Genomic DNA, 13,113 nt, shown 5'->3' with positions numbered 1-13,113 from the left:
TCCTACGTGCGCCTCACCTTGGGTTTGCCCGAGCGAAAGGTGACCAGACGGACTTCTTTAACGGTCCCGTACTCCTTACACCGCTCCTCCAGCTGCTCCTTGGTGCAGGAGAAGGGAAGCCCCGAGATGAAGATCTTGTGTTTCTCTATAGTAGAGTTGTACTTGAATACCTAAAAAGGGAAAATTAAAAAGAGGTTACAGATAGGGTTGGGTACAGAACTCGGTACTACCGAAGTACCGGTAGCAGATTACGGTACCTTTACATGTTTAATATAAGAGTGTAATGTACTAGACATGAGGGAGCCTTTTCCACAAATATATATATATTACTGTCCCGTCTCTTGGGTCTTTGGAAAGACCAGACGAGGTCAGAGGAGTTTGATAATATTTACTGAGGATGGCCAGATAATGTTGAAATTTAAACATTTAAAAACATAATACATGATCATGCTATTCATTTTGTGTGGTGTGTTACACAACAATAAATAACAAAATGTTCTAAATGAATAGCAATGTTGAAATTGATCATTTGTTTTTTTACAATGGAAATAAATAATACATTTTGTTATTACAGAGAGAGTTAAGTACCGAAAAAGGTACCGTTAGGTACCGATACCAAATTCCAGGAACTGGTACTGGCTCAAATGTGAACGGTATCCAACCCTAGTTACAGACACTCCACATTTTTACAAAGGCACATGGTCCACTTGTGTCCAAATCTACCTTGAACACGGTTGGACATATCTACCTTAACACTTTGAGTGCCAACGACGAGATTTCTCGTTAGTTCATGCCAACCGTTGAGTGCCAGAGAGACGAGAGATCTCGTTTTTGATCGTTAGTTTTTATTATCGATTTCCATTCATTTTTCATCAATCTAGCCTCACGTTAACAGTGGGGATCTGTCTGAAATCGAACAGGGAAAATACCGCCCCCTATCGTGTCTCCGGATGGTACTGCACCCCTTTGGATTGGATTGAATGAAACGCATGGAGGAAAAAAAAGTCCTGCTTCCACATTTTACTTGTCAGACAAGTAACCGGAGACGATCCAAGTAATCACCCACCACCAGAACAGCGGAAAATTTGTGTTTCCAGTACCCAGCGTTGGATCAATAAACGCGATCGATATTTGGAATGGCGATCAGGAATTGGAATAATCTTTTTAGAGAACATCTGATCTGAGGTAAGGAATCTATTTTACCAGTCTTGGGATAATCAGAGCTATTTTCACCTATATATCAGCGTGTGCCATATGTGTGTATGTGTGTGTCTGTGTGTGTGCGATCAGGAAATAAGATAATAGATTTTTCAGCCCGCTTCTATAGCGTGCATAAGTACACATACATATACTATAGATAATCTAGCGTTTATTTGAAAACGATTCATAAATAGGCCGAAAAATGACGTGTTTTGTGTATTCCAGTAAAGGGTGATTATCACAGAATATTCTGAAATGTTCTGAAACTTTCAAGAAACTAGCGTTTTTCAAAATGGTATAAAACGGAAATGAACCGATTAAAAAAACAATCCATTTCGACAATGTTGACTGCAAACAAGTCATTGATAAGCGACGGCCATATTAGACACATAGCCATAATTTAAGATATAGTTTATGCGTTTGCAAATATGAGAGCTCTGTCATTGAAGTGGGTGGTGGCACGCAACGGGGTTCCGGGGCACCACGTTAGAGATATCTACCTTGAACACGGTTGGACAATGACATATCTACCTTGAAGTCGGGGTTGGTGTTTTTGTCCACACACGGCGACACGAACATGGGCCTGCCCTCCACTTCTCGCCGGTCAAGCTTCAGGGCCTCCGGGACGGACGCCTGTCCCTCGAACTGTATGTAGCCGTAGCCTTTGAAGACGCCCTTGGTGCCGAAGACCGGACGCACCTGCGAGACGGGACCACAGGGCTCGAACAGGACCCTGAGCTTCTCCTCGGGCTCCTCCAGGGTGTAGGCCAGGTTGCTGATGAACACGCTGTTGCCGTCGTTACGGAGTTCAGGCTGGTCTTCCTGTGGATTCGGTGTCGACGACGACGCCTTTTTATCCCCCGGCGGCCCGGGCCTGCGGCTTCCGGGGGGGGCTTTACGACCAAACAGGCCCGCCTCCGTCTCCATGTACTCGTCTTTGCCGCCTCCTCTGTGCCTCTTGGGAGCTTGGTCTGTCACGCGGCGAGTTGAGGCAAAGCCCACAGGATGACATTAGGTACACGTTAATGATTTTTGTATAGGCAGGAACTTACAAGTTCGGGGGGGGGGGGGTCCATATTAGGTCCATATTACACATAAAAAAAATACAATAACAAAAGAAACAAGGCCATCAACATAGATTAAAATACATAAAGGCCTCGATTGCAATGTTTCCATAAATACAAAGATGTATTTATAATCAAGAAAATACAAATATTATTATAAGCGTATTCTTTCCAGAAGAAACATAAATGCTATTTTACCTGCACCGTCATCCCACTCATCCTGATAATCGCCCTGCTCTGCCTTCCTCTTCTCCCCAGCTCGACCCCCCTTCGGGTTCTGGGTCTTCTTCAGAGACTTCTTCTCAGCTTTGAATTTCCGCCGCTGCTCAGCCCTGTCCACCTCCTGGTGGGCCAGATTGGCTTCTTTCACTGCGACCTACAGGAGGGTTGAGGACAGTACTATGAGCTGACCTACAGGAGGGTTGAGGACAGTACTATGAGCTGACCTACAGAAGGCTTGAGGACAGTAATATGAGCTGACCTAGAGGAGGGTGGACAGTACTATGAGCTGACTGCAGCACCCACTCTCCACACTTTAGATCACACAAACACACTTTATATTTATTGATAAAGGATTTGCACTACAACTCGTACACCTACTGTAAATTGTACCTAAATTGCACCTCATCCCATTTCTGCCTTGCACTATATAGTATTGTATATTAGTACACTGCACAGTATTGTATATTATATGGTAACTCAGTTACGTCTATTCTGCATCGAACATTGTACATAATGTCTATACTGAACACTGACCTCATTTTTTTTTTTACTTCTAATTTACATGCTATACTATGTTATTTTATTTCATACTTATCTTGTCTTGCACAGTCTCTGGAGCGTAACAGTAAGAAGCATTTTGTATAAAAGTATTCTGTACTTCTGTATGACAACTATTAAAGAAACTTGAAACTTGACCTAGAGGAGGGTTGAGGACAGTACTATGAGCTGACCTAGAGGAGGGTTGAGGACAGTACTATGAGCTGACCTAGAGGAGGGTTGAGGACAGTAATATGAGCTGACCTAGAGGAGGGTTGAGGAGAGTACTATGAGCTGACCTAGAGGAGGGTTGAGGACAGTAATATGAGCTGACCTAGAGGAGGTTTGAGGACAGTAATATGAGCTGACCTAGAGGAGTTTGAGGAGAGTACTATGAGCTGACCTAGAAGAGGGTTGAGGACAGTACTATGAGCTGACCTACAGGAGGGTTGAGGACAGTAATATGAGCTGACCTACAGGAGGGTTGAGGACAGTAATATGAGCCGACAGCGGCTAGATAGTAGAGTTGTACAGTAGTGAGAAATATTGATGTTAACACATTGTGCGCCAACAACAGCGTAAATCGTTTTTGGGATCAATATTTCATTTTTTCGCCATGGCATTCATAATTCATCCAGCCTCCCTCCGGACTGCACCGGCACCCTGTCTGAGATTGCAACGCCTCAATACCGCCGCCTGGTGGATGGTCGGGCGAGTTACACTCTCGCCAAAACCGGAAGGGGCGATCGGTGCGTCGAGGAAATCCCGCCAGCAGTCATATCTTGTTACGTGGATCCAGACAAACACTCTAGTGCATTTGGATCGCTTTCGAAACGCAATAATCGATACGATTTCGGCGTTTATTGCGCCATACAAACCGGAAATGGATGTAGGAGATCGACGTCAAATAATTGGGATATTTTCCCTCCAGTCTCATTGGCGAACGGTAAGAGGACAGTAACGTTATTTTCAGCCCAATTGTTTATTCATTTCACTGCACACCATCTGCTCAACATATCAACCCATACTAAATAAAGCCGTTACTGACGATCAAGGAATTATAAACGACCCCCCCCCCTTTCCGTCACACATGATGAAGCATAATGTATACCGATCATATACATTTGAATTCTTTAATATAGCGTGTATAGGAAAGAAACGCCAATCGATAATCTATCATATGCGTCAGGGCCTATAACTAGCATTTTTGGAATTACAGCAGAAAAGCTTAAAAACATACTTATATTCTAGACGGTATTAACACAACCAGTGATGCCACTAACGCGTTACTAAGTAACGCCTTACAGTAATCTGATTACTTTTCCCCGAAAATAGTAATCTAACGCGTTAATCTTTAAAAGCCAGTAATCTGATTGCAGTTACTTGTCCAAGTGGCTGTGCGTTACTATTTCGTTACTATCTCATCATAAAGTCATAATGCAGGCGGAATGCAGTATTTTATTTAGTTTTAGACAGTCAAAAATATACGTTTGGAGCTGTATTTCCTTGTATTGGGGGAGTGACGTCACAGCACGCAACCTCACGTTGTTCCATGCTGGTGGGCGCGGCTGTTATTGTTATTATCAGGCTCACCAAAACTAGCGAGCTAGCAGGGAGACGTTCACGCTGGTAACGCTTTCTTGCAAACAACAAACAAACAAACACTATGCGGAGGAAACAAAATACTGTCTACCGCATCTGGAATATACAGCACAGCACAACCAAACGGATAGAAAAAACCAAACCCGAAGCATCGACTTCTGGATTTCTTTACTGGATTTAAACCATAGTGCAGGTATGTTCCACCTTTGAGTTAAACATCTTTTGCATTGCACTATTCATGAACATGGAACACCATACTCACACACACCTCCAATGTACAGCCCCACCCCACCTACCCAACCTCCCCCAATGCACAGTTTCTATGTCAAATGTATGTACACTCTTTTTCTGGATTTTTTTAGTATCACAAACAGTACTGCATTTGAAAATCTGGTATGTCATAAATGTATAGATGTAGCAGTACTGTCTATCTGTATGTCGTGTGAATTGAAAATGGGGGACCCTGATGGAAACAAGACGAAAGTCTCTCAGGTCTGCATCCTCTTAACAATTGTATGTATTGAGCCGTACTGTACTGTACCCATTCTGCAATCTGTTAATAAACTTTTCAATCAATCAATCAATCAATACTGCAGTATGTAGGTTGTCAGTAGCACATAATAATAATAATAATAATAATAATAATAATAATAATAATAATAATAATAATAATAATAATAATAATAATAATAGCATAGGAGGAGCAGTACCGTTTAATAGACTGTTTTTTAAGAGCATGAGCTTCAGATACTGGATTTTCTTGAAGTATAACACTCCAACCCATCAAGTGCTCCTGTGGAACGGCTTTTTAGTCTGGGAGGGTTGGTGCTCACGCCTAGAAGGAACAGACTTTCTGACAAGAGGTTTGAGAAGATTCTGTTACTGAGATATAATCACTGGTTTACTCACCCCTCTCCCCTGTTTCACTAGGAACATTAGAACCATATCTGAATAGGGCAGGCCTCAAAGGTAGGCTACATATCAGCCTACATGTGGTGTTATTGACCATTTATCTTTTGTGAAATCTATAGATATATAGATAGGCCTACCTGCCCTATTAGTACATTTTACTCAAACTGAGTACATTTTACAATTTTCTTTTGTCATTCTTATGTTGTGGCAGCAGCAGGGACGACGACTTCGTAACCTAGTTACTTTCAAAGTAACTAAGTTACTCTGATAATCAAGTAATCAGTAAAGTAACTAAGATTACTTTTTAAAGGAGTAATCAGTAATCAGTAATCAGATTACTTTTACAAGTAATCTGTGGCATCACTGAACACAACAATGTATGAATGAAAAAATATAACGTTCCCACATCCTGAACGATAGATAATCGATGTTGAATGGGCCATAGTAATGCAGATATAGCTATAATATTTAAAAAGTTATAGCCCTGCAAAGAAGGTAAACATCTCCATAGGGTTACAGTGATGGCAGGGTATAATGATGGGCACAATGCCCGGCGCCCAATGTGTTAAGAGTTCTTACTTTGGCCCTCTGGTCATTGACCCGGTTCAACTTTGTCTCAGTCTTCTGCACTGCTACGTCCCAGTCCTCCAAAGAACCTGTAGCAGAGACGGCACAATATTATTAAAGAGAAAGTCCACTTTTCTAAAGAAGATTAGTCTCAAACCGGGAGGCGTGTATGCTTTCTACAACGCAGTTGGGTTTCCGGATTCCTCTCATTGGCCACTAAGCCCACGTGACCCTACGCTATTACGCCCCCCTTATCGCCGCCAGTTATCGCTTACACCCGCGCATGGGCATGAGCCGCAAAAAGCCCCTCAGCCAGCCAGCAATACTAAGCTCCAGTTAACCTACTTTATACCGTAATTAATCATTAAAAAAATATACCGTTAACTGGAATATGTTGTTTCTTTACACATATGTTGGATTATGTAATTGGTTTGTCATGACAAACCAATAAAAAATCACTACTTTACATCAGGGTGAACGCTGTTGCGTGCCACCACCCACTTCAATGACAGAGCTCTCATATTTGTGAATGCATAAACTATATCTTAAATTATGGCTATGTGTCTAATATGGCCGTCGCTTATCAATGACTTGTTTTGTTTACATCAGGGTGAACGCTGTTGCGTGCCACCACCCACTTCAATGACAGAGCTCTCATATTTGCGAATGCATAAACTATATCTTAAATTATGGCTATGTGTCTAATATGGGCGTCGCTTATCAATGACTTGTTTGCAGTCAACATTTCCAGAAAAAAATGCACGAACAGCTGTTTCCGCGTGCTACACGTGTATGCTTTCTACAACAGCGTTCACCCTGATGTAAACAAAACAAGTCATTGATAAAGCTTTTTCTTTTTTCTCACATGTACACCACTCTTATTCGCGTATTGACTTTTTCCTTTTGGACAACCGCTACCTGTCAGACGTACACTCCTGTGAGTACCACAGTATTGTGATCTCAGACCACGCCCCCACCTCAGTCGATATTACCTTTTCTAGATATGTTCCCCCTTTCCGACAATGGAGGCTCAACTCATCAATGTTGGCCCAAACTCCTTTCAAGGAATTTCTTGAGGTACAGATTTCCTTATTTATAGACACCAATGACCTTCCCAAAATCTCTAGGTGCACTCTATGGGAAACCTTTAAGGCATATATGCGGGGTCAGGCAATTTCTTTTATCTCCATCTTAAATAAAACAGAAAGAGCTGATCTGACTGCAACCGCAGACCATATAGCTAGGGTTGATAGCCTTTACGCCTCAGCCCCTACCCCGGCCCTTTATAAAGAACGTCTTCAACTCCAATCTAAATTCAATTTACTGACTACAAATAAAACGCAGAAGCAGCTATTCTTGACCAGACAGCGGTTCTTTGAATTTGGTGACAAGGCGGGGAGACTGCTTGCTCAACAAGCACGTGCCACATCCCTATCCAGACTGATCCCCAAGATCCGATCCACGACTGGTGATGTTATTTTAGACCCTGTAGAGATTAATAAGACGTTCCTTGCCTTTTATTCAGAACTGTACACCTCACAGTGCTCTTCAGACATATGGGAAGGGGACAACCCTCTAGAGGAGATTGCCTTCCCCAATATCGATCAAGACCTAGCTAAGGCATTGGGCGGTCCGATTAAGATTACGGAAGTACTGGAAGCAATTACGTCTCTACAGAATGGTAAAACACCGGGCCCAGATGGGTTCACTGTGGAATTATTTATTTTTTTAAACTTTGGCCATTTCCCTGGCTCTTTTATACGTTTATCGCATTTATACTTGGTCAAGTTCGACCGACAGAAGCAGGCTGAAAGGGTTCAGATGGGGGGGAAGACACTCTGGGAAAGGCACGGCTGCAGTCCGGGATTCGAACTCGCTCAGCCCCAGATCCGTGACGAGCACGATTGTCCACGGCGCTGAAATAGCACTCGCGGTACGTGGTGAGCTACTGGAGCTCCCCCACTGTGGAATTTTTTAAGTCATTTTCTACATCCATCGCTCCAATTCTCCAGGAAATGTATAACGAGTCCTTTTCGAAGGGTCGCATGCCCCCAACTATGTCTGAGGCCTCGATCTCTCTCCTGCTTAAGAAAGACAAGGACCCTCTTCTATGTGGCAGCTATAGACCCATTTCACTTTTAAATGTAGACTTAAAAATTCTATCCAAAATCCTAGCCAAACGTTTACAACAGGTATTACCAAGTTTAATCTCAATTGACCAAACAGGATTCATGCTGGGTAGGCACTCCTTTCATAACACTAGAAGGCTTCTTAATATCCTCAATTCCCCTAACTATGTCACCAGAAGTAATTGTCTCCCTGGATGCAGAGAAGGCCTTTGACAGAGTGGAGTGGGGCTACCTCTTCTTTATACTGCTGAAATTCGGTTTTAGCCCTGACTTTATTGCCTGGATTAAGTTACTCTACACACACTCAGTCGCCTCAGTCCATACAAACGGACTTCAGTCAGCCTCATTTCCCCTTCATCGAGGCACCAGACAGGGCTGCCCCCTTTCCCCCCTTCTGTTCGCCCTAGCCATCGAACCACTGGCCATCTGGTTAAGACAGGAAGAGAGGTTTGAAGGCATCACACGGGTCGGAAAAGTTCATAAACTGTCCCTATATGCAGACGACCTCCTGCTGTATATATCTAACCCGACCGCCTCTCTCCCTATAATTCTTAATATACTGGACAAGTTCGGGTCCTATTCGGGCTATAAGTTAAACCTTCATAAAAGCGAACTCTTCCCAATCAACCCCTCAGCCAAAAAAATACCCCGGACTTTCTTCCCCTTTAAGTATACAACAGATGGATTCAGATATCTAGGGGTTAACATCACCAACTCAATCCAAACAATGTTCTCAAAAAACTTCTCACCTCTTCTTGAAAAGTGCAAACTAGACTTCAACAGGTGGACATGTCTTCCACTGTCTCTAGTGGGCAGAGTCAATTTAATTAAAATGGTAGTGCTACCAAAGTTTTTATATCTCTTCACCCATATCCCAGTCCTCATTAAGAAGTCGTTCTTTAAGACATTCGACCGATTAATAAGCTCCTTCCTCTGGGGCAATAAGATCCCACGGATGAGGAGATCAATACTACAACTCCCCAAAGAGCTAGGGGGATTGGCACTGCCTAACTTCCAGCACTACTACTGGGCGTGTAACATACACAAACTTTTATATTGGATGAGGGGCACGACACACAACTTAGGCCCGGTGTGGGTCGATATGGAACTCTCTTCCTCTAGATACTCTCTTCGCTCTCTGCTGTGCTCCCAACTCCCTATGTCGGTTACTGGACTCTCTGCAAACCCAATGGTGGTCAACTCCACAAAAATTTGGATTCAAATCAGGAAAAGCCTCGGCCTCCATAGGGCCTCTGACCTCTCCCCCACTTTTAACAATAATTTATTCCTGCCCTCTTGCACTGATTCTTCCTTTCAAGTCTGGTTTGACAAAGGGATAACCACTTTTAATGATCTCTATGACCAAGGGACTTTCATGTCTTTTCCAGACCTCGTAAAGAAATTCGACCTTCCCAAATCCCACCCGTTTCGTTTCTTCCAAATTAGGCACTTCACACAGAACCAGAACCCCAAATTCCCTAGTCGGCCCCCTGAAACCCTTATAGATTCACTAATGGTTCTCAACCCGGAAAAAAAACGGCTAATCTCCAACATCTACAACCTGATTAGCTACGCTACGGATACCCCAGGAACCGGCCCTAAGAACTCGTGGGAGCGGGAGCTGGGAATTGAACTGTCTGATGAGTATTGGAGTTGGGCATTGGACTCTGTCCACTCATCTTCCATCTGTGCGAGACACGGCCTCACACAGTGCAAGATTATACACAAAGTCCACTACACAAACTCGACTCTCTCGAATGTACCCCAACATCTCTGACGCATGTAATAGATGCAAACAATCCCCTGCCGATCACACCCACATGTTCTGGTCCTGCCCCAGCCTTGCCACATTCTGGACTGAAATTTTTTAAACCATCGGCACAGCCTACAACCTTACTATCACCCCTGATCCTCTTGTGGCCTTGTTCGGTGTTCCTCTGCAGCCTCTACCCTCCAAAATGTCACATCCTGTTCTTGCCTTCCCCACTTTATTGGCCAGGCGAACTACTATTATCTATTAATCTTGAAAAGCTCAGATTCTCCCTCAAAGGCCCTACTGGCTCCCTGAATACCTTTGAGAAGACTTGGAGACCCCTTTTAAAGCATATAGAATCCTTGACATCCCTGCCTGGGTGTGTATTTTTATTTATTTCTTAAAATGTTTTGTCTTTTCATCTCAGTTATATTAGTACTATAGGTTTTTTTTATTTTTGACTTTTATTTTTCTGTCACATATTTTTATTTTGTATTTGTGTATTATATGTATGTTTGTTGTCGCTCTTTGTGGGGTGGGGTGGGGTTAGGGGATAGGAAAGGGAAATGGGGGGGGGGGGGAAATGGAAGATGCATAACATGTATAACTGTCTGCATAATTTTGAAAACTCTTTCAATAAAGAAAGAATAATTGACCCATCTCAAACCCTGCCCTCATTTCCTGGATCCTCCAATCGCAAATGTCGCTTCCCTCAGACAAACGCAACAGTTGTGATTGGAGGATCAAAAAAAGAGGGAGGGGCTTGAGATAGAGGTCAATTTATGCTTCCAATATCTCAAAAACCAAAACACTGGTGCAAGTGCTCTTGATCCTGGGTGTTCAGTACCCACTCCCCCACCCCCGAGATGTGACAACGGTTTCTTTAAAGGGTCAGATCTACACAGAGGAAATTAATGTGAGGTTATACACATTCCTTTTCCCTCTTCTGGTCTAACTGGGACTCACCCTCCACCCTCTCAAAGGTGAGCAGGACCTCACACACGTGCTCCGGGTAGTCCGAGGTGCACTGCACGGCCCTGTGGAGGGCCTTCCTGCAGTGGACGGGATCTCCATACGACCTGAGGGAGGGCAAAGGAAACACAAGAGCCCCCCCGGTCAATATTTGGCACTAAGGAATTTAACTACTCCACATTCAACAAGCTACTTTAACATGTGACCACTAGGGCTGCAGAGATTAGTCGACATAATCGACGACGTCGATTATAAAAAATCGTCGACGAGAAATTGTTGCGTCGATTAGTCATAAAAAAAAAGAAAAAAAAAACTTTATTTAATTTTTTTTTTGCACTACCTATCTTTGTGAGAGTGGCTTCTCAGGGTTCCAGACAACATCATAACATGATGATCCCATAGCACATTTTGGACATTGAAAACATTGTTCCCCTGCAGGAGATGATGATCAGACTAGACACACAATACATTACACACGCACTCCTCTCACTCACACACAGCGATCAGAGTAAGACACACACATACACACTCCTCTCACTCACACACAGCGATCAGAGTAAGACACACACACATACACACTCCTCTCACTCACACACAGCGATCAGAGTAAGACACACACACATTCACACTCCTCTCTCTCACACACAGCGATCAGAGTAAGACACACATTCACACTCCTCTCACTCACACACAGCGATCAGAGTAAGACACACACACATACACAAATTACACAGTACACACCTCTCACTCACACAGCGATCAGAGTAAGACACACACACAAATTACACAGTACACAAGATCTTAAGATCCAAATTCAAATGTTTCATGAGTCATTATTTTAATTTGCTATGGGATCATCATGTTATGATGTTGTTGTTTGGTCCTGACAAGAGTCTCAAAGTCTGGGGTGATGGTAGACAAGCAACTCTGAGGTCATGCTCAATGTCCAATCTGTTCCTCTGCTCTGTCTTCAGCTGGACCAGAGCTGAGAAGCCACTTTCACAAAGATAGGTAATTGGTTTTCGATTAGTCGACTAATCGAAAAAATAATCGACAGATTAGTCGATTAGTCATTAGTTGCAGCCCTAGTGACCACACTAGATTAGATTAAAATGTAAATGCACAAAGTACGGTACAAAGATTTCATATACATTGGTATACAAAGAAATCGTATACATATTTATAGTGACTGACCGTTCGAGATTATAGTACTCCAGCCACATATTGGCATACTTGGCGTTCCCTTTAGTCATGATGCTGTCCCACAGTTCTCTGGCCTTTTGCATGTTCTTGCAATGAAGTGCCTGGTTAGAGAGAGGACAGTGAAAGGTGAAACGCCATGAACACAGTGAAAAGTACGTGGAACTTCTGCCCCACCTGCTGTTGTTTGTTTCCCCTCTTACTTTTAACTAGTATATTTGACCATTAAATACATTGAGGATTACAAGCGAGACCATTTTTGAAGATTAATAAAAAATAAAATAAAAAGTGAAATCTTTGCATTGCATCCTAAGTGGAATTAGCATGTTTTAGCAATGTTCATTAACATTAGCTTTCTTTTATTATAATCATCATCATCAAGACACACATGCCGATCTTTCCTCTGCCACAATACCATGTGAAACAATAATCAAATAGGAAATTATTTAAAATGTGTATTATATCAAATATAATATAAATATAGCACATTTATTTCCACTTCATCAACCTTACCTCTATCCTTGCCCAGACCTGCATTATAGTACAGGATGGATCTCCACTTTCACTGAACCCTACAGAAGTGCACAATGGAAAGTCAAACACCAACACCAACAACAACAACAAGTACAACAGGGCAAAGACAAAACTCAACAGGACTTAAAGGAACACTCCAACATTTTGGGAAATTAGCTTATTTGCCATCTACCCTGGAGTTAGACAAGAAGATGCATACCTTTTTCTTCTCTGTGCATGCAGTAGGAATAGGAAGACGTTGGGAACTAGGCTAATGGAGGAACCTACTTCTAGTGACTGACGCTAAGCTAGGCTAACGGTGCGCGTCTTCCTACTCCTACTGCATGCACAGAGAAGAAAAAAGTATGTATCTTCTTGTCTAACTCCAGGGTAGATGGAAAATAAGCAAATTTCCCAAAATGTTGGAGTTTTCCTTTAAGTC

The 13,113-nt window shown here is 42.8% G+C and overlaps 1 protein-coding gene across 1 annotated transcript in view; it reads right to left on the bottom strand.

Moving 5' to 3' along the window:
- Positions 1-13,113, bottom strand: part of sart3 (spliceosome associated factor 3, U4/U6 recycling protein) — a gene marked incomplete at its 5' end in the record, with an annotated part of 55,527 nt that overhangs the window by 5,377 nt on the left and 37,037 nt on the right. The window contains 7 exons of the mRNA XM_084323369.1: positions 18-170; positions 1,732-2,171; positions 2,463-2,640; positions 6,117-6,193; positions 10,953-11,065; positions 12,153-12,262; positions 12,672-12,730. Coding sequence (XP_084179495.1) covers positions 18-170; positions 1,732-2,171; positions 2,463-2,640; positions 6,117-6,193; positions 10,953-11,065; positions 12,153-12,262; positions 12,672-12,730 — 1,130 coding nt within the window. The remainder of the gene's footprint in view (positions 1-17; positions 171-1,731; positions 2,172-2,462; positions 2,641-6,116; positions 6,194-10,952; positions 11,066-12,152; positions 12,263-12,671; positions 12,731-13,113) is intronic.

This window comes from Notolepis coatsorum (assembly GCF_963971535.1).
Source record: "Notolepis coatsorum genome assembly, chromosome: 10".
NCBI lineage: Eukaryota > Metazoa > Chordata > Actinopteri > Aulopiformes > Paralepididae > Notolepis > Notolepis coatsorum.
This window is presented reverse-complemented; position numbering and strand designations above follow the sequence as displayed.